Here is a 27,608-nt window from a genome sequence, read left to right on the forward strand (position 1 = left end):
TTGAGGGTATGGTGGTAACTATGTTAAAAATGCTTGGAACATGGAAACTAACTGGCTGACACCACTGTTTCCTATGAAGCTTTGCAACCTTAAATTGGTACATCTGGTCATCGTGGCCCTTGAGCCAGCACGATCAAAGCCACTGCTAAGTTTACCATTGACTTCATCAGCTAAGAAACTGAGCCCTAAATTCTGGATTGTTCAGGAGCAAAAATGCTACCTCAGACGTTCCTGAAAGAGATCAATAGTCTTGTTGGATTACAGCTGCACAAGTGCTGTGCAGTCTTGAAACACAGTCATCTTATACTTTACAGAGAATAGGATCTGCAAGTTGGAGGAACTGAGGTCATCTAAGTCATTAGCTTTATTTGTCTATTCTAAACCAAGAATGTATTACCAAGGGTAGATGGATGTTGTACAGGCACCCATAGTGGAAACCCCGTCCACCTGAAAAGCAGACTCCTGACGAGCGTGATATCCATATTTACCGAGGGTGTGAGTGGTCTGACTTAACTCTGGGTTTGCCCAGAGTTGAGCTCCTAGCTGTTTGTGTTATTAGAGGCTTTTAAGATGATATAAAAGAGACTCTCAGTACAGCTGGGTTAGGCTTCTGTTTTTATTAACGGATCTATTCTCATTTTTATCAGATATTGATATCTTCCAGTGTTGTAAATACCTGGAATTTCCCTGTGTTGGCAGACCTTTGTTGCAATGGAGTTATGCTGAGGTCTGTAACAGGTAACACCAGATGCAGTTACATCAGAGACCTCCTGGTGCCGTTTCAGCACACTTCCAGCTACTGGATGCTGGGAAGCTGGTAGGGATCACTGGTTGATTCCAAGTACAAAGCAGAAAACAGGAAAATCTAGTGTATGTTGGGAAGCTTATATTATGTTTCCAACTCATTCAGAGTCACTGTGCTGGGAAGCAATTTATATGGAGTTGCTATGTGAAAGAAAGTTGTATGTGTTCAGAATGGCTATATGTATATATAAGAAAGGTAACTGCGCATATGCCATAGAATTGTGTATCATTAACATGTATATCTTAAGCAATTTTTATTGGGGGATACAACTGTCAGTGCAGCTTTAAAACCTCCTCCGAACTTGCTGTTGCAAGCACATGGGTTGGCAATTTATTTATTAGCTCCAGAGGGAAAGAATTATATCTTCAGCAGACAGCTGATGTGTCTTGGTACTTTTTTTTGTAGCCTAATTGCTCTTCTTCTGTAATGACTAACTCTCATCCCACCCTGTCCATCCCCAAGCTTTCCAAGTGGGGTACATTCCTTCTTTTTAAACGTTTTGAAATGGGCAATCATAGTCTGTCATCCTGCAGACAATAAATTTCCACTGACGATCCCTGCATGAAAGAGAGAAGAGATCGGTATTAGTGAGTCAGAACTGCAGAGGATGCTATACAAGTAAGAATAGCTTTATACCAGGTATTGTGGCAACAAAAACATCTGTCTGCCATTAGCTGACTTTTGTCTGAGTGCTTTGTGTTGTCACGAGCTGAAAGGATATTAAATATGTCTGATAGTTACAATTCTTTCACGCTCCCTTACAGGGCAAGAAAATCAGTTCTCTGAAAAATTACGCCTCTGAGTATCCCTCAGAAAACAATGATTCTTGATGGTGATCAGTCCTAAATCGACTTTAAATTAGAGACCAAGAGGAAAAGGATGGTTCTGTCAAAAGTTGTTGTCATGTGATATATTGCTTAGGAATGTGTAAAAACTAAAATACTTCAGTGATTTTCAACCCGTTTCTAAGTGAGGAGTTATTCATCCAGCAAATTTAACTTCTTTCTTTTTTATATCTTTCACTACTAGATCTTCTAGCTAGTGTCCTGTATTACAGATTTGAAGGAATCAATAGTAAGAGAAATTAAATTCATTTCTCATCCTTGATCTCCACAAGTCACATGTGAGGAAGAATAAGCTTTATAAGAGTAAGGAGAGTTCATGCTCTTCCCAGTTTGTGAGTGGTGGATGCCTGTATTCTCTCTCAGGAGAGTGATATGTAACATACTAACAATTTTTAGTAGGAAACCTGACTGAAGCAACAGGATTCAACAGTGGAGACCTGTGATTTAGTGTCCAATATCTGCAACATTGGCTATTTCCACCTTAAACAATAAGCTGCAAATTTCCACCTTAGTTTATGGTGCATCAAATTTTCCTTTGACAAAAAGGCATGAGTTCAGAGGTTCAAATAATGTCCTGCTGTGGAGAGAATGTTGAATTTAGGCTGCTTGTTACTGGCTAACGTGAATTTAGATCAAAAGTTCAGTCCTTGCAGATGGCAGCCGCCATTTAAATTGGTAATGGGTAGTACTCCAAGAGGTTTCTGGAAGTTTGGATTCTGCTAATAGTGGTCTCCTAAACCCAAGGCATGGGTCAGGTGATGCTGCTGACGTGATTCAGTAGGAGCCTGCGTTTTGAGACACCTGCACAGTACTGGTTTTCAGGAGAGGGAACTGGTGCCAAATCTGCTGCCTCTCAGGAATGTGCTGAGACACCTGAGCCCAGATTTTGGTATTAACTGTGCTTATGTGGTTTCATTGACTGGCCAACTCTATCCTGGAATGAGATTAACCTGACTCTTAAGCTCTTTGTAGGTATAAATTGTCTCATTTCAGCTTTTGTTAACTGAGATTTTTTTAATTGGAAATATACTATGCTATTTCACCAGTTTATGCTGAATGTCATTTGGAACTGGGTCTGCCTCATGCTTCTCAGCAAGTCTGATTTTATATAATGTTTGAGTTTGGTTTTCTTTAGATCTTTCCCATGTGTTTTTTAATGGTAATTTCCTCATAAAACTGTTACCAAAGGTTAATGAAATGCAAGATTCATTTTTAGGTTTATTTTAATTCCTCTTTTAGACTATGTGCATGCTCTTCAAAGACGGTTATTACTCTTTTGGTCACTAAGCTACCAAGAGAGATAAAAAAATAAAGAGGACTCATATGTGGATTAACAGGATTATACGGGTCAAAATTAAGGTCTGCTAAACTAGCACCCATTGTCAGAGAGACTTTAGTTTTAAAATCTTAGGTCAAGTAATTTTTCTAAATTAGAATATTGTAAAATTAAAAGTCAAGTTCTTTACAATGAATGTATTTTAGTCACCTGAGTTAATAACATGCTTTAAAATATTGGAACAGAATTATTTCTGAAATTTTCATTTAAGCTTGTACTTGCAGACACTTTAGCATATATGCACATGGTTGATACATTTAATGGCTTGTTACCCTCTTTTTCCCCATTAGTCATGTTTAAAGTTAAGCATATACACGTCCAGGTTTTCAGGATGCAGATAATTACTTTGTACTATTGCTGCTGTGTTCTTAATTCAATAGTTATCATCCTGTTTCAATTTGTAGATCCGTTACAAATTTACCAGTGGGGGTACAGATCCCGTCAGGAATTTCCCAATGTGGCATACTCTAGAATATATCTGAACTTGCCTTTGCAGATCCTTAACACCAGTTTGTAGGTGTCATCTCCCTCAGCTGCTAATTCCATGCATTTTCCTTGGCTTGAGGAATCAATATTGAACTGCCACTTTTGCATTCCAGATCTCATGTGCTGTCAGATTTAAATTTTTGATGTGTAGGGAAAATATCTTTTATCTCCAAATATTGTTGAATAATCTGTTTCCAATCCAGTTAAAAAATTCTGTGAATTCCTATTCATATTGAGTTTCACAAAGACTTCTTTATTCATATGAAACTTATCAGGGACCTTATATACCCTATAATTTAGCTCAGCTGAGCTTGGTAGATGTCCAGCTTGTCCAGGCATTTCAGATGCACTTACTGCTGGAGTATCTGGGTCTCGATTTATCTTTCAGTGATGATATCAGAGCAGTTGAGAAGTAACTGGCTATTCAGATCACCCAAATAAATGGAGCAGAGAGCAGTTTTGCAAAAGAAATGAGCTTATGACGGTCTGCATGTGCTATTTTCATACTAGGTAGCAGAGGACAAGCTGTGGCACCTACCAAGCACACCTGGTAATCCCCACCTCCCTGTCCAAGCTACTCCCTTGCAGGTTGGGCCGCAGTGAACAGTGAATGTTCCAGTGGTGCTCTCTGGGCTTGAGCGGCTGATCCAACCTTACCACAGCCACATAACAACGTTCCACGAGGAAGCCATGCCATCATCAGTTAGCATGTTTTAGGGTTCAGGCTGAAGCTATTTTGTTGTTTGTTTCTTTGGGTTTAATTTTGGAAGGTATTTTGCCAAGGGTTTACTATGTGGGCAGTTTCAGTTGTTTTACAGCCTGCCTCACATGCCCCGTGTCCTTCTCTGAAACTTGGCTGCATCAGTCTGTCGAACAAAAGATACTCTCTTTTCCTGCAAATGTTCCCTTACTTATGTCCTTAGGTCATCCTGTCTGCATCAGTGTTATCACCACAATCCCCAGTGGGCTCCCAGGGATACTTCAGGTCTCTGCTAATTCTTTCCAGCTGTTTCTGTCTTGCTTTATAGACAGTTGTTTTTTCCTTTTGACCCATTTAAAATGAGACTGGAAAATGTAAACATTAACCACTTCTGAAGTCTGTTCTCCACACACAGGCAGGTAAAACCCCTGATGATCAACAACAACTCATTCATTCATTCCTGATACACAGGCATGGAAACTCACCGAGAATGATTACATAAAAGGAGGTGGGGATACCACCATTCTAAACTTTCTACATCCTTTGCCACAAACATCACATGCTGTCTTAAATACCTGTGTATCAACAATGACCTCAGTGATGCAGTGTCTTAGGGAGCAGGAAGGGAGGATGTGATTTCTGCAAGTTTATTCAAAAAGTCTAAAAATACCTAGCTGTTTGAAGTGATTGGGAAAGCTTAAACTGCAACACCTTCAGAGGCTTTTTTTTGTGCTCAAGAACATCACCCATCATGGACTAAATAGTATGGACACAAGTTTAATGTGCTTGAAAATGAAAAGCAATAACAAAATGTCTACACAGACATGCTGCACATCTGCATGCTCCTGGCAGGCTAAGACTTGAAATAACTTTTCTTCTATTCTGCCTCAACCAGCTGCAAAGAACCATTTAGGATGACAAACTTTGCTGACTCTTGTGAGCATACCACTCAGGAGGAGTGTTACAGCATGAATTTGAATTCTGAACGGGGATAGCAGGAATTTTTTTTCACGTCATATGCTCAGCAACACAAGTTGGCTTTAGTCATTCTAGAAGCTGAGGGCCAGAGAATTCACTGGCACAGAAAAGTTTTCTAGTGTGAGATAAAACATTTTCTCTGTAGTTTTCACCTGCTACTACTGCATCTTCATGTATGCCATCACAGCAGTGGTAGGACAAAGGTGTTGGTGGCTTCTTCCCTTTCCAGGTACTGTGGTCCCATAACCTGTGAGGATCTGTACTCCCAACGTACATCCCATGGCGCTGCCTCCACTCCCGGCCATTCTTCCCACTGCCATCCCATTCTGAAGGCTGCGTTAAGCCTTCAGCAGTCATGGACAGAAATCTGCTCAGAGGCATTGGTTACCTCAACTGCTTTGTTTTCCAGGCTTGTTCTTGTGATTCACGACTTTACCCTGGTCTACATGAGATGGAGTCGGGAATCCAGTTGCAGGGGAACACACTGTCTACTTTATTTCCCTTACTCTCTACCACAGCCATGAGGAACAAGGGGGGAATATTTAAGAAATGAAGCCCAAAACAGGGTTGTTGCTTGCAACCTTGTAAATTCTTTATCTAAAGAGATAAACAGATACCTTTGAGTCAAGTATCTGGGAAAGTTATTCTTCCACTTGTAGGAACAATTTGCACATGTGGCTCCCATTTGGTAATAAACAGGACAATGTATTTTAGACAAGAAATTACAGTTATGGGCCTGCATCAGTCTTACAATGTGTTATCATTTCTGGAAAAGCCTCCTTGTCTTGAATAACCTTTTGATTGAGGGATCCCTAGTAACCACCGGTAAGCTGAGAGCGTTACAGTGACAAAAGCATCTCGGCTGCTTTGGGTATTATTAGAGACAGCTTGAAATGTCAGTGTGTTTAAACTCTCAGTTTTCTCCCCCTTCTCTTGTAGCCAGTCTTGGCAGACCAGTGCAGCACACCTTGTCTTGCTATTTGTGCCATGTTCCATAACAAATGCTATAATATACTGGACTGACGTGTCTGGTAAATGACACCAGCAAAGAAATAGCTCACAATTGATGTATTAGAGGTTGGTTCAAAAGAATCAAGATGCCTCTCCCACAATCAGGTTCAGTGACTGCTTACACTATCCATAAACCTGCTCTGTAGTCCAGGGCAGACGGCACTGTCCAAATTGTAAAGCTTTGCAGTTCGGCACAGTAAAGAGGGAGAGACACCTCTATTCAACTGAACAGAAAAATTATGCGTTTATTTGCCTGACTGTAACTTCAGTAGCCATAGGGCCTTTCCCAAGAGCATTAGTAAATGTCAAGAATTGACCAGGACTGATCAGAAAAAAATAGCTAACTCATTTTCTGGAAAGGGATCAATGTGCGCAGCATTACCTTAAGTCCTGGTGTGGCCTCAAATCTGTTAGAATTGTGTTGAAATGGATTGGGCAGTTTACAGCATTCACATTGCAGTTTGTGTGGTCTTATCTTTGCTGACAGATTCCCTGCTTCTTTTCAAAGAAAAGTGAACCAAGAGAAGTCCCTCGTCCCCTGAAGGGACAGGGTGTTCAGGCTGTGTTTTTACTGAGCTCAATGAAATCTATTCCAAACAGAGGTAGGTGAGAAACAATACTGAAGGTCTGTTACACTTTTTGGAGCTTAGATTCACCCAAACCCACCATTGCTATATTTTTCACTACTCAGATGGACATGACAAATGATCCCCCTGAGCATTAAGATGCCTTGTTCCCGATACACCACCCTGGACAATGAATCTTATGACTGTGAACTTTGGTCCTCAGACGTAACTAGCCTGATGCTGAGTACCACAGCAGATGATGTGTAGCCATGCATTGTTGGGGGCAAATGGAAAAGAAAGACTTCTAAAAAATTTTCTAATAAAACAAGTGAAAAGCAAACCTGTCCACAGCAGAGAAAGTTGTGGTTGCCCCACGGATGTAATAGTCATAAGTGTACATCATCATGTCCATATCTTCCCCGTAGTGTCCTGGATATTCTGTTGTTAACCTTTATATTAGGGAAAAAGAAGATAATATAATTTACCATGTTATAGAAGAATCCTGTTGACTGAATACAACTCAATTAGTAGATTTCTCCTGCTTTTTAAAAAATTCTTGTTTCTTAACAGCACCACAAGATGCAGTTTCAGCTATGAGACTGCCTTTCTCTTCTATGCAACCAATTCATGTAGCTATTTGAATAAATTTCAATAACTTTAGAACTGTTGAGAGCACATTGTATACATCTGCAGATCTGGGATAAAAGCAACCTGAACAAGAAGGTAAAACTTGTCTACTACTTATATCTTTATTGCAGGGTTTTGCTCCAGCCTCTTGTGAGTCTGTTTGGTTTGTTGTTGCAGAGTGCAGTAAATGTTGCCAAGCCAAACAGCTACAAGCATTTATCCATTCATGAATTATATTAAATGAATGTGGCAATTAATCCATTCCTTTTTGCTGTTTCCATTTTCTGCCTAATTTATAACATAAAAGTATGGGCCTGGACAATATTTGTGCAATGTATTTCATCTAAGAATCTCAACGTGCTTCTGCAATTATTAATCAAATTATGATTACTGCTTTCCTGGGAAATAGGGAAGTAATACTGTACTTCATTTTACAGATAATGAACAGATTCAGGAACAGGCTGGGATCACAACCAGTACTTTCTGTCAACATTATGTTACAGGTCAGGAGTGGAAACCTGGCACTCAGTCTTTTCTTGTATTACACCATTTTAAATAGGAGTTGCCTGTGGTGTTATGTCAGCTTCACTCTGAAATAGCAAAGGGAAGAATCAGGTTCCCTGTAAGGGAGATGCTGTCCCCATGGAAATAAACAGCTCAATTTCTATTGAGATTAACAGGATTAAGACACCTTTACAGAAATTCTGACAACCATTTTCCTGACTGAATCCAGCCCAGCAGCAGTACTTGAATGATGCTTGAAGGTGATTCCAGCACATCCCACCAGCACCCATGTGCATGTTTACATTGTGTTAAATCAATGGAGTTTAAGCACAGGCTTAAATATTTTACTCACTGGGAATATAGGTATTGGGATGGTTTTGAATTTTTATAAGGAGGTGCTTTGGGGTATTTGGAGCCCAAACCAGTAACTGTTGGAGTACTCAGAAGCTGAAAGTTTACCTGAAAACTGAGCTGCTTTCCAGGTCATTTTCAGGTTTTGAATACGAAAGAAAAGCATCATTCAGTTGGAACATCATTCCTAACAAATCATTATTTCTTGACAAATGAAAAACAGGCCTGAGTGTGAAACTCAAGTTTGGCCTTATAAGATCCCTAAGTCTCACCAGTCAACTTCTTTGAGCATATCTCATGCTCGTGTCTCCTGTCCTTTGACCATGGCAATTGTCAAACACATTCTGAGTTATAATACAAGGACACCCATCCCAAACTGTGTTTCAGAAGCGGAAGATCGGATCTGGTCAAAGCATCTGTTGTCAGAGCTTTGACTGAGGACAGATGGATTTGCAAAGCCCTCTCAGTGCTGTGCCATTGGCAAGAAACATCAGCAGGATTTCAGAGTTCATGCAGACAGCTGCTTTGGACTAGAAGAAACAGAAGAAACCATGTCCACTCCTCCCTAAGCCAGAGTACAGTCCCCATTTTTAGTTTACTAATTTGGTGCCTGATAGCACATCTTCAAAAATATCTGGGTCATAGAAGGTTTTAAAATGTTGTATCAAGACCAGCTATGGACCATGATTTAATTTTGCCGTCTCCCATCAACTCCAGATTTTGGGGCTTTTTTGGGCTATTATTATGAGAAAACACTAAGACGTGCGTTTGTATATGTTCCACCAATTGTGTTTCATAACATCTGTTTGGCACTCAGCAAGGAGAATGTTCTGTGATCTTGACCAGCAGTATGTGCTGGGCAGATGAGACAGTGCACAACACAATGTTAAAAAGCTGCTTGATGCCCTACTCAGAAACAACTGAGAGTCATTTCTTTGAACTTGTTTCATGAGCCTCTCAGTTGAAAAGTGAATCTGATGACAAGCTTCTGAATTGCTGTGAAGGGTCTCACAGACCTTTGGCAGAAGCATGCAGTGTTATTCTGAAGTGCTATGGGAGTGTTCATTTAGCTTCCCTCTCTTTTCTTTCTGACTGCTGTCATCTCCCTCTCCCTCTCTACTAATTTCTCCACATTACCATTGAATCTCTTAAGGATCCTCCGCTAAGAAATGTTCCAAAAGCAAATATATGCAAATACCGAAAGTAAATGATTTGGGGACTTGAGCTGCTCTGAAGTGTGTCTTGTTACATAGACAGATGCCTACTGACTCCTTTTGTTCTGGAGAGAAAAATTATAAATAGTGCTATGGCAGCAGTGTTCAAGTTCATTTGAGTCTGTGTGGTCTAATTCAGTTCCCTTTGATGTTTGCTGCACTCATTTATGAAACTGTTCCCCTAAGCCCATGCATCTCAAGGTCAGCTGTCTTGCACTGTAGCCTTCAGAAGGAAATGCAGTTAATTGTCTATGTAGCAGGGTTCTGTGGTGTGACCCAGCCCTTTAATATTATCTCCATTTTTTGAATCCTGGGGGTAATTCACACAAAATATGTGCACTGAGAGATGCTCTAGTGTTTAATGCAAACATTATTATCGAATGCTCAGCTGAAAGCATTGTGTGTTTTACTCACTAATGCATACAAAATGCATATCAACTTGTGAACCACCTACCAGGGCCTTACAGACATGTAATTTATTTACAAACATGGCAGCATTTGTAAGCCAGATGTGGCAATGTATAGTTTGTACCTGAGAGGAGTCATGAAACCAGGGAGAGACACTTTTTGCCCTGATTAGTGAGGGTCTGCTCATGAGGGTTTAGATTTCTAAGGAGTCCAAGCCCAAGGGCAAGACTCATTTGGGAAGAGCCATCCACAGTAACCTGCACGGTGCCCTGTAAGTGCTTAATGGCACTGAACTCATAGCAAAGAAGACTTGGCTAGGGGAGCAGTGAGAATGTTAGGAATTGCCAAGTGTTCAGACAAAGTTACTGCTGCTTTTGGGGGTGATACAAGTTCTCTAGGACCAAGTTGGGGTGCTTGTGGTGCCTGAGCAGTTACATCACAAAAGGCCCTGAAAGAGAGACTTACAAAGCAGCTGTGAGAAAACGTGTGTTATATGGATCTTAGACCTAGGCACTAGTAATTTGGTGCCAAACATATGCCAAGGGGCGTTTGTAGAGACCTGTGTAGGGGCTATCTGGGTGCTTTTAGTGGAATCATCTGTTAAACCCAGATATGCACATAACTTCTAAGTTTGGGGAATGACTTGTCGGAGAGAAAAGAGTACTGTGAGACCTTTAACAATTGGTAGTCTTTTCAGTCTGTATGATCTATTTGCCATAAAATAGGGCTCATGAAATTGTTTTTCAAATCCACTTCAGGATAGTATCTGGTGTTTGATGTTTGGACACAAGAGACTTAAAGCACTAGTGGCATTGTCCAGAGAGGAGAAAGCAGGTAATTCTATGTTAAAAACATGGAAAAAAATCTTGTGAAAAGGGATGTAAGTAGTTTGGCCTGTGTGGGGGAGTGCAGGAATTGCTGACAGAAAAAGGTATTTTCATAATGGTTTTTTTAGCTGGTATAGATTTGATGTGGAATGGTTTATTTTTTGAGTGGGTTGCATCACCCCTCCCATCCCCATGTTTTTCTAATGTACTTCGCTCTAATCCTATAAATCTTGGTCAGGGTAGGAAATGTATTGAAAAAAGGCATGAAATCTTCAGGGTTACTGTTGTTTTTATTCTAGCCTGAAAATCGCTGTTGTTTATTTTCCATGGTGAAGAATTGCTATGGCAGAGATTAATAGAAAACAGAGTTACTCATTTAGCACTGAGAATAATGTTTTGTGCTAATTTACAGTGATCCATGGCACTCTATTAACAATTGACTTCAGAAATAGTTATCATGAGTCTATTTTTTACCAATAAGAAGATCAAGTCACAGCAGTCGCCTTATTAGTATGTACAGCCTGCTCATTTAAGAAGTAAATGGGAACTGTGGGTATGCCTTGCCTTCAGATATCAAGTAGACAAAAGAAACGAGTCTTTTAAAATATCAGAGACAGTGGTAGATCTCAGAGTTTCTTTCTCCAGCTGTTGAATATACTTATTCCCTGCTAGTAAGTACATTTTTTTGAAATGCCTACACTTTTCTCTTCTTATACAACTACAGTGCTAACAAGATGAACGGCTCCTCTTTAACTTTCATTTTCCTCTTTGCTGTTGAACTCTTCCTCTGACAATGCCACAGCCAAAAGAAGCAGCTGTCACATTTCAAGAGGAAAAAAAGCTTTAACATTAACTTTCTGAGCTTTGAGGACAAGGAGTGTCTCCTGAATGGCCTTACTGTTTCAGATGTTATTCACAAGTGCTTCATGAACGAGGCTCTCCTAAAGGTGAATTTTTTTTTCAAGAGCCATGAGCCTGCAAGTTACATTTAGTGAACATGGGAATTATAAACCTCTTTAATCAGTTTCAATTCTTCCTCCATCTGGAAGACAGAGGTCATCTGCCTTCAAAAAAGCATACAATGCTGAAAAGCCAAAGAAGGTCTTAGTAAGCTGGCTACAGACATTCCTGCAAATTCTCCCAGTATAGATTGCTGGGATGCCAGGGAACTAGGGTTGTCCTGGAGCTCCTCTAGAGATGAGCAGTTTTCTTGTGTGGCATTGTGATGTGTGTTTCAGGACTGAGTTCAAGCTTCGGGCTCTAGGATCATAGATTCACCTAGACACATCACTACTCCCTTCTGCTTGTACTTTCTTGTACTGAAAATCACAAATTCTCACAGGGCTGAGGAGCTGTGAGGCCAGCACAGCATGGCCACAGTTCTTCTCAAGGCCTACATGAGTTAGTGCAACACAGATACAAGCAGCAGCAGAGAGCTCAGGGCAACCTATGCCTGTTCCTCAAGAAAGACATGTCTGAAATAACATTAGCCAGCTTTCTAATGTTGATCAAATGTGTTTCTCCTAAGATGTCTGTGGAAGATGGTCCTGGAGATTGAACTATAAGGTTGTATTTGATGAGTTATAGAAACAAATGAACAAACAAACAAACCAACCCCAACCCCCAGACCCAAACTGTTAAAAACCTTAAAAAAGGGAAAAAAGAGGGGAAGGGAATTGGGTTGCCCAGAACTGCATGTTTCCACTGCATCTATTCTGAGTTCACCTCCTGATTTGCATCTCTGCTATTGGTTATCTCTGAGAAACCTGCATAGGATCACATCAGTTTCAATATGTCTTGTGTGGCAGGTTGAGTCAAGAGAATAAATAAGTACTTTTAAACCCCATGACTCTTGGAAAATGTAATTGTTGCCTGGACAATGTCACCATGACAGAGAGCAACCACAGCTCCAGACAGACCTTCTGGCATTTGGACTGCTGGTTGTTTGGAGAGGGGAAATAGTCATAAACAGTCTGTGCAGACTTGGGGCTGCTCAGTGACATGTGTTTGCTTTTGAGAGTATGGAGTCAAGCTCTCATTTCTTGGCAAAGAAAAAAGTCTGAACTCTAATGGGATCACTTAGTCACACTGTCTCTGCATCTGTGATGGATCTGCTTCCTTTATGGTGAAAATCAAGACACAGTTTATTTTATTGTGATAGCAATCCCTAGCCAGGTAAAGTAATGGGAGCTTTTCTGTGTCCTGTGAGGAATGTTAATTATTTTCAGTATGTTAAAAATTTGCAGAATCCATGCCAAGTCTTGGCATGATGAGGAAGGAAACAAAGTACTTGTAAAAAAAATTGACAAAGCAAGTGCAAAACTATGAGACTGGAAAAGATTAGTACATTTATTTATTATATAAGCTTACTGTATAGATAAACTAGAAAAATTAATTGTGAGAAGATGAGCTGTGAAACAGAACTGTTGGGTTCTAAGAGTAAGGATATAGATTCTACCAAGTAAAATCCTTATGCATGTATTTGACTTAGGCAAAATGTTTAAGTGTGGGTTTCAGTCAGCATGCTGGTGTCATAAATTAGTATTCTGATAAGCATTAGCAGGTCTCAAGAAACACAGGAATGTTCCAGCTGTAAAAACCAGGTCAAATTCTAACAAACCATTTGCATGGCTCATATACATAAGGAAAACCTGCCTTTATTTATTGTAGGGAAGGCCAACTCACTTCGGGAGGAATGTACTCCTGAAGTTGAGGAGCCAAGAGAAACCATGCATAAGGATCAGTTGCTGCTTTTATATTTGCCAGAGAGCCCTCTGTGGAGAAAACTGGAAGAGGAAGGGATCAAATACGCAAGGTGAGAGCTAATTTGAAACAAAGAGGTTTTTTACATCTCAGTATTGTCAGTTTTCTTAAAAATGCCTTTCTGCCCATATTTAAGGATTCATACTTAAGGATTCATTGCACATTAAAATTTAAGGCTGCTGAGAAATTCTGAAGCTCTGATTGTCTTTGAATATGGATTATCCTGTGTCATACATGATCCACAAGGCACTACCATCTTTGCATATTTTCTTGATACTACTTTTCCACATGGTCATATACTGATTGCATGCAAATAAGCTGCTTCAACCCAGAAATATGAGTCAGTACCATGTTAATAAACATTTATCCACAGTTGGTTTATTGACAGCTAGTTTCTGGAACAGAAAAAAATGCCATTATAGGTTGGGGCAGAAACTACAATAAATAATGATACTATATACTCACACATTTTTGTTGTGTCTTATATGCATATATATTTTGAGGTCTTACCCATGGCCCAGAACTGCTTTGCAGATTGTTTGGAAAACATATTCTCTCTGTCAAATGCATCTTAAACAGAAGTGTGCAGTGTGAACAATATCTTGTGACAATAACTTGGAAATGCCAATGGAAGTGAGTGAGATCTCCTGGGCTCAAGGAATGGGAATTTTAGTTGCTGTACACTGAAGTTTAACAATTCAGCCCAGTCACATCTGTAGTAGTATAAGTAAACCTAAAGGATGGGGTTTCACACTACCCCATTGCAGTTTGTGTTGCTTATATGTTAGCATAACAAGTAGTACTCACCCAGAGTATTAGTGCACTGCCTTGGCAGGGTGAAGGAAATAAAACAGGAAAGAAACAATTCCCAGAAAACAATAGAAAAGAGACAATGGTTTTGGAGGGTAGAGTTTATCTGCATGATGTGGATCCTCCAAGTAAAAATCTCCTCCTGTGTGGGACCCCAGGATAACTCTGGTGGAAAGGGACCTCAACAAGTCTCTGCTACAGTCCTCTGCTCAAAGCAGGCTCAACCACAAGGTCAGACCAGGCTTCTCAGGCCTTTATTCAGTTCAGTCTTAAAAAATTCCAGGGAGCCTCAGCGGGCAACCTGCTCTACTATCTCACTGTCTTAGAGGAAAAGGTTTCCTGCCTTCAAGAGTGTCAGCTGTTCTCTCCAGTTTGGAATCTTATGCAAACTTGGTGAGCATGTGCTCTGTTTCCTCCTCAAGGTCATTGACAGAGATGTTAAGCAGGACAGGTCCCAGGGCAGACCATTAGTTACAGTTCTCTGCTCCTAATGGGCACCCAGGCAGGGTATCACCCTTTAACCACTACCCTTCCAGCCTCTTAAACCCATCTAGTTTCATGTCCATCCAGACCGTAACATCCTAATTTGGATAAAATGCATGTGGAAAGAGCTTATATCCACCTTGCTAACTCTAAAGGCAGAATGAGAGCGTGAAAGAAATTGTAAGAAATATATTGTAAGGAGACACTTCAAGAGAGTAAGGTCAAACAAGACTCTCAAGTAGGAGAAACTGTATGAGAGACTCTCCAGGCCAAGGGTGGATATAGAAGTGTCAAGATAGACCAGTAGCTTGAACAGAGCAAAGTGGACTCCTGGTGAGTGACTGAGTCTGGTACTACATGGTACGAGATGGTTTTATAATGAACCCATAAGCACAAACTATGCACCAGAAGCTTTTCACAAGCCAGGTGACAGGTCTTTCCACAAGTTCTACAGGTCTCCCATTCCAGAAGAATTGTGAGCACGTGGGATTTCTACCCTGCTTAGAGGGAGAAACACTTCACCTGCCTTTGAAATGCTGCATTTTCTGCATGGAACTGCAGCTGAATTGCATAAGGCATTCTTTTCCAAGCATAAAAATGGAGTGTTGTCACTGTTGGAAATAGAAGGGCAGTATAGGAGTTCATGTGCAGCTGGGATGGAAACTAAAGACTTCAGTAACCCCAAACATTTACATTAGGATTTGCCTTACACTGAATGTCAATTTGCAAGGCAGAGGCAAAGCTGTTCCCTGTTGTCAAGACAACGTCTAAGGGAAGCAGAACTGCCAACAAAAGAAGTCAGAGAAGATTTCTTTTGACACTCTGAAAATACATAAAATATTAGAGGAGTAAGATAGATTGGAAGAACTGCTTAAAAGTCAGAGTAAGTTTCCCTCAGAGGGAAGAACCTGGGCAGGTATGTAAATAAGCCCCCAAGTAGAGAACATTTGTAGGCAGTGTCAGCTGGAAAGAAGACAGAAGAATGTTCAAAAGAATGTTCAAAGACTTTGTTACTGAGTTTCTGTAATTTGAAGTCTTTAAAAATAATAATTATAAAAACATTTCTTCCTGGCTACAAGTACACCGAAGGATGAAAAACAAGGCACTGCTGTTGTGTTTGGCCAGTAGCCAGCCAGCCAAGTAAGAGCAAGGGGCAACTAAACAGTCTGTATGGGTCTCAATGGAAAGTTACTTCAAAGTTGAGGTCTGGAAACCAAGATTCAAGCACAGATTCCCCCCCCCTTTTGTTTTTTGTTTTCTTTTTTTTTTTTTTCCCTTAAATGCAGGCAGATTATTCTTTGTGTCATTAAGAATAGCTGAATTTAACCTGACTGTAACCCTGGAGCATGAAATTATGAGTTCTGTTAGACAGAATGGACAGGAGCAGTATGAGCTTTCTCTACAGTCTGCTACTGTCTTCAGTCTTAATTTAGAGAAACCACACCTGCAGACAGACCAAAGATTAGGATTTGTAGCTTGTTTTTTCCACAGCCTCTGTGAAGTTGCCAGCACCAGTTGTCATATTGTGTTGAGGTGAGATTATTTTTTTTTTTAAGGTTTATGATCAGTAGTTTATTTTGACTTTGGTCTTCAAACAGCCTTGAGAGAGGAAGCAAGCTGTATGCACTACAAATACTTTTTCTGAGGTAACAGGTCTAAGTTCACTCCTGCAAGTCATCGTGGCACAAACGTGTAGTGCAGAGATGCTCTTACTACTGCAAATGTGCTGGATTTTTAATGGGAAAATGCCATTTGACTTTGGAGACTTCTGTCATGGTTTCCAGTATAGCCAGGTACTGTGTTGTGCTGTTCATTGTATCTGTGCCCTCCTTCTCTTCCCTTAGCCATGGATCCTTACAATCCTGTAGCAGACTGGCAATAACATGCTTAGCGTCATAAAACACCGTTTACTTTTTTCAGGCAAGGTTTTTGACAGGCCAAGGAGCCAAAGACATTTCTAGGGATTGTTGGGGGAAAGAGGTTCACAGGTTTGGTTTCTGCTTGAACTCACCAGCATGAATATGGGCATCTCCGGCTATAGCGGCAGCAGTAAAATTGCCATTCACGGTCCAGCACAGATGGAAAATACTGGCTCTGGAAACCAGCCACCAGCCCATTGTTTGAGCAGGTTTGATACCTAATAACAAGGGGAAAGAAGAAAGCACATAAGGAAAACATATTAGATTCCTTGAAAGTTTCAAGCATTTCTGAAAACAGAATTAAAAAATTTGATAAAGCGTGGAAGCCAAGAGTTTGGCTTTGTGCTGAGAAGCACTGTTTTCACTTGCTGTGTCTTGAGTAACCATTTTGTATAAGAAAGCAGCAGTAGTTAACTAACATCTAAACATTTATGTTGCACTTAAAACTATTTAAACTGGTTTAAAGTATTTAATCATTCTAGTATGCTAACCAGGCAAGAAGATTGTTCTGGTGTTGATATTCTCAACTGTTTACAAATCATGAGTCTGACTTCAAAATAGTCCATTAATATTTTTGTCTTTGACTGTTGGTATTTGAGGAATTGGGCTTTACTTAAACAATCACTTCAACTGCTTATCTATTAAAAAAAGGACCCTTAGAAACTATTTCATAAGAGAAGTTCATTTATTTTTTTGTTTGTTTGTTTCACAATTACCTGTCTCCAGGAGAAGGGACTCTTAAATAAAAATGTTTAGGCTTGTGACGAAATCATGATTTGATAGCAATCACATAAGGAAAACTGAAACTCAGATTTTACAAAATTCTAAGACTCACATAAATTTTATGACTGGATTCATGCTTTCTGTGTACTCGGGAATTCTGTCATACATGTGAATGACTGCCTTCAAGTAGAATAGACATAGATCTCAAAGCTTCTCTGTCTGCAGACCCTACAAGCACCTGCACACTGTTACCCAAAGTAGTTCAAGTGATAATCAGTTTGAGTAGTTTGCTTCTTGGAGGTTAAAGACAAGGAGAACATGAAAATAGACAGGTCATTAATTTAGCTATTGAGTGTTCATTCTCTCGAGCACCTTCCTAGCCTCATTGTTTCCCTATTGGGAAAATTATAGGAGTTTGGTGCCTTCCATTTCCTTTCCTTTCTTTTCCCTTCATCAGGGAAAACTAGCAGCCCAGACCTGCACCTGCAGCAAACCTTCTGTGCAATACCATAAAATAGATTATAATTATATATCCAAAAGACACTTTCAGAGATAACTGTAGGATTAACAAATACCAAAAGTTTCCCCTAGTTTCATTCAATGACCTCGTAGTTTATTCTAAAGACCTGAAGTTCCCAGAAGAGAAAACACATCATCTAGGAGGGTTTGGTGTTTGGAAAGTCATTCTCTTGTGCATACAGGTGTCAATGCCTGCAAAGAAACATGAGGCTCAAGTGTTTGTATGCAAAAGTTGAAAATCTGAACAATTTTGACCAGAGCAGGGATGAATTTCTCTGCCTAACTTTCAACCGCCACCTTTGAACCCAGGGGTCTCTTCCCTATATTCCTTCCACTGTGTTCTGTTGTTCAGACAAGAGTATTTACATTTGTTTGTATCTCTGCATCTCCCACGTGTCTAGGGCCACACGTACTTGCTGTGCTTTGTGAGACTTTTTCAAGGACCTCGAGAGTTAAGTAGTGATGGGGACTCTGAGTTGCTATGGTATCATACCAAGTAAGACAGTTTGGCTCTCACTCAGAGAATTTCAGCAGGACTTTGATAGGAAGTTGCTCTGATTTTTGGCACATAGGCCATAGGAACATATGGCTAAGACTCTGTGTAAACATATTGGATAGTTGCAGATGATTGGTGTTATCCTGGTGGAAGAATGGTTGATACGCAGAAATACAAGGATGGGTTGTACCTGTTGCAAGATGTGTAAAATAGAACCAAAATTGCGCCTCTTCCTCTTCTTCTGCCTCCCCATCCCTTCCCAGTTGCATGCATTTGCATGGCTCAAGTCCTTGTGCCCCTGGGAGATTTTCTAGCTCTTTTGCGTAGGTGCAATAAAGAGAGCATTTTGTTTCTCCATACTCTTTGCATTTCCTTTCAGAGGCTCAGCACTGCCCTGTAGTTTTCTCATCCCCACCGACCAACACCTGATATTCCTGCTCATACTTGTCTTTGTGGAAGGTTCTTCTTTCTTTTCCCACCTACTCACATTCAGCCTGGGAAGTTCTGCCCTCTTTGCCACTGTCTTTGCCCTACAATAGTTTTTATTTTCTTGACACCTCTACTAATACAGTCCAATTTTGATAGAAAGATTAATTTTGAGAGAGATGTCACTGATGGACCCTTCTCTCTACAGGGAATTGAAACACAAAGCTAGCTAGAATAACACTCATATGTAGGTATTTGGGCATCAGACTTTAGGAAGGTTTGGTTATTTTTGATCCCGATTCTATATTGTCAAGATAAGTTTAATTAAAAAAATATAATTGGAGTTGCCTTAAAAATTAGTTTCTTAGATGGAAGGTATAGCTGGACATAAGTCATGTCTTATAATTATATCTAAAATAAAATATAATTATATTTTATTTTCAAATAATTAATAATAAAATTTGAAATACACATTTAAGTTCATGTCCACTTCTCTCTGCTTCTGTCTCATCCACAAAGATGTGCAATCTGTTATTCAAGCCCAATATGGGGTTCAGTGAAAGAAAGATAATAGTGACGTCAAAGTACTTTTTTTCATCTTTGAGGTAATATAACTTTTTTTTCTTTGATCTTTTTAATTTTCAAGTAAAATCCAAATATTCCTTCAAAAATGAAGAGAGACTCTCAGAAACTGAAGTGCTTATTTGTGAGCTCATAAAATATTTTCTTCTCTTCCTTTTACCAGTTGGCCTCTTTGTTACAAGCATTAAGTAATTCTTCAAGGGAAACAAACAACCCCTCCCCACACACCTTTTTAGTCAGATGCTCTATACACTAATCTGAAAACAACACTTAATATGTGAGAATTTTTTTCCTTCTCTGTTGAATTCACTACTCTTGTCACAGCAAATCCTGCAAGCGAGTAGGGTCAATAAAAACTAGTGATTCAGGAACTTTGATTTATGACCAAGTCAAAAAAAGCCTTTCTCACTAGACCCATTCTGTAGCACTTTTGTTATAAAGGATAGTTCAGTATTCAGAGTCAATGTCACTGGGTTCTCCTCACTCATGAAATCCCTGACATTGCTAAGAAGAGAGGAAGAAACCTCTTAGAAGGTGAATGCAGAAGATTAAGAAACCATCTGGGACTCTGTGGGACTAAACTTAGTTGTTTTCTTTTTCTAGTTGGCTCAAGTTGCAACGCACAAAGAGTTGCCTTTTGGATCTGGTACTGGGAGAAGAGGAGGTGAGCTGGTGAGGAAGTGGGAAAATCGGTGCTGGTGACGGTCAGGTGCTCTTGAACGGGAAGTTGCCCTTCCCTTGTCTGCAGCTGTTGGAAATGACTGCAATGTTTCATAGAAAGTAAGTAAATTATATAGCCTTATTCTGGCAGGAGTTCTGTGTAGTAACAGGGATATGGTATCTGAGACTTTCCTGGCCTGCTGCAATTGCTGTGTAAAGCCTCTCCTCTGCCAAATCTTCTTCTGAACCAGTCAATGAGTGTTTTACAGCTGAGTTCTGCCAGAGCAAGCAACCAAAGCGTGCATCCATGTTACCGATTTAATTCAGGTCAGGACTGCTCTCGTTGTTCACTGGTGAGCTTTTATCTGTGAGACCAAATTAGAGCTGGTTTGAAATAAACCTGCTCAAAATGCATATGTGGATTTTGGGTCCATGCATGACCTGTTTCACCCTACAGATGCATGTAAATTGTGCCACATTATTTGCAAACATTTATACAGCCTTAGCGACCAATTTTGTACCTAACTGACTGAACAGCTGCCTGCCAGACTGAAGACAACTATTGCTTGCAATAGTATAATTGTTTTGAGCAATGGCACCAGTTATGGTGACACTTCAGAATTATGCCTACATCTTATTATTGCTCTCTGCTAGACAAAGCCCAGAATGCTGTGCCCACCAATGTTGATGCTGTTGCTCTCTAAGACCCCCTATCCCTTGAAACATAAGCAGCAATTTATCCTGAGGATGACAACCCAAAGAGGAAGTCTGTTCACTATAAATCTGCTCAGGGAAGCCCAAGTCAAGGTGCATTAAGTGGTGCTGCTAGAGCCTATATTGAATTCCTGCTGCACTGCTCATGATAGTGCTTGGAATAGAGCTCCCTGAAGCTCTCTGAGCCTGACACACAGCTCAGTAGGCACTGGGTCATGCTGCACTGAGGGCAATTTGTTCCTTACAATAAGGCACCCTGAGAGTGTCATTCCATGCTCCTGTGGAGAGGAAGCCCTGTACTTCTCTCCTGAGTGATTTTTATGGAGTATAATTTGATTAATTGCATGATGGGAGACATAAGAGCCTGAGAGAAGGCTCAGGACACCTGAAACTCTGGCACTCGGAGGGAATGATTTTTATGACTTTTGCATGTTTGATTAGGCCACGTCAGTCTCCACTAGCCACTTCTATAAGGAGTCTTCACTATCTGTTGTGGGATGGTGAGACGTCTTGACTTCCACATTCCAAAGACAACCTCTATAGCATCCTCATCAATCTTTTTCTTTCGTTTAGGGGTCAGTCATAATTTATTTTCTTCTCCCTGACTTAAGGGAAGGCAAGGCCCTATTCACCCTGACGATTTCTTTTTGATTCTAACTGATGAGGCCCCTTTATCTACAGAAACACTCCTCTTCTCCTCAGATACTCCCACTGGACTCAGTCCATTACAGCTGTGCTAAAAGCTTGTAGCACTAGTCCTCTAACATAAACCTGGGGCTCTGAAGAAAATTAACTTGTTTGTGTAGATAGCACAAATAGGAGCATTTTGAAAGGGCAGCTGGATTACTGGGTTTGGGTAATACAGCCTCAGATTTGAAACTTGGGATTGGTCGGATTGAGAACAAAAGCAGTTCCTCGCAGATATAGCGAGTTGTGCTGCCAGTGCCTGAACAGGAGGCTCCTACAGACACTTCCTGTGTTCATTAGTCTGTCTTTGCACCTAGTTTGTGGGCAAAGGAGAGTGAGAATGGGAGTGGAGAGGGAGAATCTAGATATGTGTTTTTTTCAAGTCTCATCTAAACACTTTCTCAGAAGTCTAAACAAGGAAAAGATGCAATAAACATGGATTAAACAGCACTTGGCTGGAAAAGTTTCTGCTCTGTGCTTTACAGCTAACTGAGGATATGGAATGGTTTCATCTCTATTATGTGGTGTGAAACAAACATTTTTTCTGGAAGGAAGAGTTGCTTTTCTTCATTTACAAGCTTGTGTTTGCTTGTTTGTGTGATCCCTGTCATTTGGCCTGATAATTTTCAGGCCAGAAAAATAGTTTTTCCTAAGTACCCTGTTCAGAGACTGGTCTATAGAGACAAATCTGTAGTATTCAGCAAAGCAGTGAAGAGCAGTCTCACCTGCAATCACTCAGACCTTAGGTGGTGAAATATTTATAAAAGGTCACTCTTCCTCAGTACAACTGGAGCTAAGAACATAAACATTGTGCTCCCTGAAAGATGGATTCTTTGAGATGTTGCAGCATATAAATGTTGCTGCAGAATCAGGGCATGCCCTGAGGAGTTTTCCCTACTCCAGACATGAGTATCAAATTATCCGGGAACTGGTTCTGCTCCCAGTTGTTCTCTCTCTATTGAATAGCATCTTGGTTAGCAGATAGCTTCTGAAGGACTAAGGTGTTGGGATAGATTCAACAAAGCTTTTGTACATGTACTTAACTTTAAATGTGTTCGATTAATGAAGGTGAGAATGTATTCCTGGTCATCTGATTCAATTGATTGCCAAAGTTTTCCCTATGAATCTTGTAACATGTTCACGAGCTTCTCATGAGCATTCAGTGAAACACGAGAGCACATAATCTTTTCAGAAGTGTATGTGCGTATATGATTAACTTCAGGGATGCATTTATTGAGTGAAACACCATAAATATATTCTGAAATGCTACTAGGTAACTCTAGGTAACTGTCAGAGGAGATTGTTCTTCATGAGTCTGCTTGTGGAGAGAGATGGGGTGCCCCAGAGAGCAGTTTTTAGACCACCTACTTCTCTCCATTGACCCTGGAAGGAGGCAAAGGTCATAAACTAGGCATTGTGATTAGATGCTTAATGTGAATCTATGTCATAGTCCTCTTTCTGTTAAATAGATTTTTTCATATCTGAAAGATTCAAAGTCTTACAGTTTAATTCTCTACGTTCATATAATACCTAGTGTTAGTGAGGGAAGCAAACTTATCAGGAAGCTCTGTCAGTGCTTCCCTCTTGCCTCCCAACTCTCCTATCCCTACGCTCCGCATATCCATTTCTGCCATTTCTCCCCAGGGACTGAAGACAAGAGAAAATAATGAGTTGGAGACTCTTTCTTCTCTGTTTTATATTCCCACTTCATTTTCTCTCTTAAGCTTTTCTTGGTTTGTTGTTTTTTCTAAAGAAACCTCTCTGCTCTGTTGTGCAGCTGCACAATAGTCAAGAATGGTGATTTGTGAAATGCCATAAACAGAATTTGTCAAAGGTAATTTTTTTGGTGTTTCTGCCAGACTAGAGTTTCTGAGATATGGCTGAGAAACTGGAGGGAATTCAGAGAAGAGCTGTAGATATGATCAGTACTTGCTTAGGAGCATTGGAATATAAAATTTCCAGAGGAAAACTGGAAGAATGGAGATGTGTTCGACCTGAAAGCAAAAGCATGGGAGAAGATGTGTGGGTGAGGGAAAGGCATAGCTGCTACCTATTATAAAGAGACTTTACAAAAGGATGCAGTGAGCTTGTTCACATTGCTCAGTGAAGGTAAAGCAAGGAATAAAAAGCCTTGATTACAGCAGAGCAGCAGCTTTTGATACCATCTCCCATGGCATACTCCTGGAAAAGCTGGACAGGTGCACTCTTGTCTGGGTTAAGAACTGGCTGGATGGCCAGTGGTGGTGAGTGAGTAGTGCTGCATCCAGTTAGTGGCCAGTCACTAGTGATGTCCTTCATGGATCAGTGTTGGGCCCAGTCCTGTCTAATATCTGTATTGATGATCTGGATGAGGGGATCGAGTCCACCTTAACAAATTTGCAGATGACACCAAGTTAGGTCAGAGTGTTGATCTGCTGGAGGGGAGGAAGGCTCTGCAGAGGAATCTGGACAGGATGGACTGATGGGCCAAGACCAAGTCCATGAGATTCAACAAGGCCAAGTGCCAGGTCCTACATTTTGGGCACAACAACCCCCTGCAGTGCTACAGGCTGGGGACGGAGTGGCTGGAAAGCATCTCAGTGGAAAAGGATCCGGGAGTCCTAGTTGACAGCGGCTGGATGTGAGCCAGCAGTGTGCCCAGGTGGCCAAGAAGGCCAATGGCATCTGGGCTTGTATCAGAAATAGTGTGGCCAGCAGGACCAGGGAAGTGATTCTTTCCCTGTACTTTGCACTGGTGAGGCCACACCTCAGTTCAGGAAAGAGACTGAGGTGCTGGAGTGTGTCCAAAGAAGGGCAACAAAGCTAGTGATGGGACTGGAGCATAAGTCCTGTGAGAAGTGGCTGAGGGAGCTGGGCTTGTTTGGCCTGGAGAAAAGGAGGCTCGGAGGGACCTTATCAGTCTTGTAGCTGAAAGGAGATTGTAGCCCAGTGGGGGTCAGTCTCTTCTCCCAGGCAACCACTGATAGGACAAGAGGACACAGTTTTAAGTTGCACCAGGGGAGGTTTAGGTTGGACATTAGGAAGAAATTCTTCACAGAAAGGGTGGTCAGACATTGGAATGGACTGCCCAGGGAAATACTGGAGTCATTGTCCCTGGAGGTGTTTAAGAAAAGACTGGACATGGCACTTAGTGCCACAGTCTAGTTGACATGGTGGTGTTTGATCATCGGTTGGACTCGATGACCGTGAAGGTTTTTTCCGACCTAATTGATTCTATGATTCACTGAAATTTTAGCAAAAACTTGTCAGATTTGTAGTTATTGGTGGTACAAGCCATTGAATCTCCCTGGATGTGATATGCAAGGTGAAACAAAATACTGTGTGAAATAGAGCTGAAGAAAGAATATTAGTTCATCCTACAAGGATGGGAAATGAACTATCAAGTCCAGCAGAGTGCTGTGTCAGCTGACATGAGAGTGATATATTGCTCACCAACAGATTGGTTTGTTGGGAGTTCAGCAGGGAAGAGAGCTGACCAAAGAGGAACTAATAGTACAGATGGTGACTCACATTTGTGGTCCCACTTGATTACTGAGTGAATCTCTTTAGAATTGGGGATGGCTCCAAATAGCACTGAGCTGGGCATGACAGAGAGAGAGAAGAGAGGCAGCTATGAGAAGTAAGAATGCCAAGAGAATAAGTAGGATTTTCAAAGGCCCCACAGGCTACATCTGTGCCATCACATTCATTTGAGGTTTGAGTTTGGACTTGGACACTCCAGGCTGGCTGCCTGCTGGCCAATACTCTCACTGCAGTCTGGGATGAGACTGCTGAGTTCTTGGGCAGCAGCAGTAACACTGCACAATGAAGGATGTTCTGGCTTAGAGCAAACCTCTCTCCATGAAACACTGTAGATACAACTAGCTCAGCCCTGGGTGCAGAAAACTAAAATCTAGAGAACCCAACCAGACACAGCTTTATGGAAGATTTATGGAAACAGCCCGAGTGACTAGGAGCACAAGTCCACCTTTGCAAAGATCTATGCAGAGTAGACATGCAGATGTAAGGATGTTGGACTGGGAAGGTGAGCTGAGGAAGATGTGCTAAAATAACTCCAAAAGCTAGGAAAGAGAGAGAGAAACAGAGTTAAACACATTGAAGAGGGGTTGAAAAAGAAATACATTTGAAAAAAAGATAGGGTTTGTTATAGGAAAAAGTGTAGGCAAGAAAGAGGACAACATGGAAGAATTTTTTTTAAGAGGTAAAGGAAATGAGATTCAGATAATACACTGTGGATGCAGTCATGCTAAGCATACGGAGCATGGTGAGGAATGGTTAGATAGCAGAAGAAAATGCTCTGTATAGACTTATATGATATCCTGTTTGTGAGAAGTGAACTTGAGCAATTGCTGCCAGGGATTTTTAGAAAGAGTAATAATTTTATTTTGAAAAAAAGAAAGGTCTAATTCATAATTACTATAAATTAAGTAGAAATTGCATCAATGTAAAAAAAATGAAGTCATCCAGGATTATCACACTGTCTTCTTTCCCCTGTTTTGCAGTTCTCCCCCTTTCTTTTCCGTTCATATTCCAAAATTAAGTACAGGGTCAGTCTTTTTTTTCCCTTAGCAATTGCATCAGCCATAGGCATGTATCACATGGTAAATGAAAGAGTATGAATAATTCAGAACAAAATTTTGAATCATTTAAAAAGCAGAAACTTCACATTTCATTGCTGACCTATTCCTACATAACAAAATCTACAAAAAATCACATTGCAATTTCTACAACAAAACCATTTCAAGTATTTGAAAATATTCCTGCATGCATTTCATTCATTCCAAAGACTATTTCAATCTCAGAGTTTTCCAAACCTCTGTTTCACATTTCATGAAAAAATAATCAGGAGATAATTAAATACTGGGTATATGCTGTCCGAACATGAAATACTATACATATTTCCAAAAATTTTTGTGACGTTTGCCTCCAACATTGATGGAAAACATGACATGTCATTAACCAGTTAAACTGACTGTATTGGGGAACTAACATGATCTCCTGCTATCATCATGCACATATATGTATGCCACCATTATTGCTTGTTAGTGTGGATTTTTGGCTCCTGTAACAACAGCACGACTAGTAAATAGCCTTTGTCTAAGCCTAAGCCAAAAAGCTTAGCAACAAAAACAAGAAGTAAAAAGCCAGTGCAATACAGAGATTATTTTTCCTAGTGATAAGAGTATGACGATGGAATGAGGAGTTTTACAATTTGTTCCCCAGTTTAATCACTGATTCAGTGTGACTTTTCAAGAGGGACTTTATCCTCTCCTCACTGAGGGTTCCTAACTAATTTTCCTTACCTTTGAAACAATAGCAAGACTGACCCACTTTACAGCTGAGGTTTTGAGTGACCAAAGGACACAGAGTTTGTAAAGCACACAGCAAGAAATCGCTACAGAGAAGACAAATGTGATGCTGATCACCTTCCATGCATCATGATTAATGAGTCTGAGGCAGTTGTTCATGGCAGTGAAGCTGCTAGTTATCATGGCATTAATATGCATTTACATTGGTCTGGCCACAGTATTAGAACCCGCATTCCACAGGGGTTATCAGGGCAGTGCCCTCCAGGGATGGTTGGGGGTATCCTACCATTCGGTTCCTGCCCTGTTGATCTCTTCCCACCAGCACTCTGTCGGCTCACCGAGGCTCTGGGATGCTGGCATGCAGGCATAGTTCCACAGTCTGTCAGAGCCTTCCTTCTTGCTGAAAACACTTCTGACGGCCACGATCACCTGCCCGTGTGGGCACTGGAAGTTAAAACCCTGCCGGTAGACATTGACCCATTCGTCATTATCTCCATAATTATAGGGACCATAGTAATAGTCACTGTACTGGCCCCATGCCACAGTCACTAGAGGCAGGAATGCACAGAGAAGGACAAGGCCCATCCTGGAGATGTTCCTGGCTTAGAAATGCCCCGCTGGTTTGTTGGGCTGGCCCTTTTATATCGCATCTAACATTTGGCTTCCAGATGTTATATTTCCAGATCCAAGTGCAATGTGTCATTGCTTAGCAAACCTTCTCTGAGTTACAGAGCCGTCCAATTACTTTTAAGGTGGAATTCTGCAAGTACAGTGAGTCTGCAGTGCCTAAGATCAGGGTCTTCCCACTGCCACAAACCATCTGTGATCCTTTACTGCAGAGCTACCGTATAGAGCAAGC

At 40.7% G+C, this 27,608-nt stretch overlaps 1 protein-coding gene across 1 annotated transcript; it reads right to left on the minus strand.

Moving 5' to 3' along the window:
- Window positions 1-207: 207 nt before the first annotated feature.
- DPT (dermatopontin) lies at window positions 208-27,355 on the minus strand. The gene is made up of 4 exons (XM_027681461.1): window positions 27,036-27,355; window positions 16,726-16,851; window positions 7,069-7,176; window positions 208-1,362 (listed from the first exon to the last, which is right to left on the minus strand). Exons 1-4 carry the CDS (start codon window positions 27,332-27,334, stop codon window positions 1,296-1,298), a joined length of 600 nt encoding a protein of 199 aa, XP_027537262.1. The 5' UTR covers window positions 27,335-27,355; the 3' UTR covers window positions 208-1,295.
- Window positions 27,356-27,608: the final 253 nt, after the last annotated feature.

Source organism: Neopelma chrysocephalum, unplaced genomic scaffold, assembly GCF_003984885.1.
Source record: "Neopelma chrysocephalum unplaced genomic scaffold, ASM398488v2 Primary Assembly neopelma1_60, whole genome shotgun sequence".
Lineage (NCBI taxonomy): Eukaryota > Metazoa > Chordata > Aves > Passeriformes > Pipridae > Neopelma > Neopelma chrysocephalum.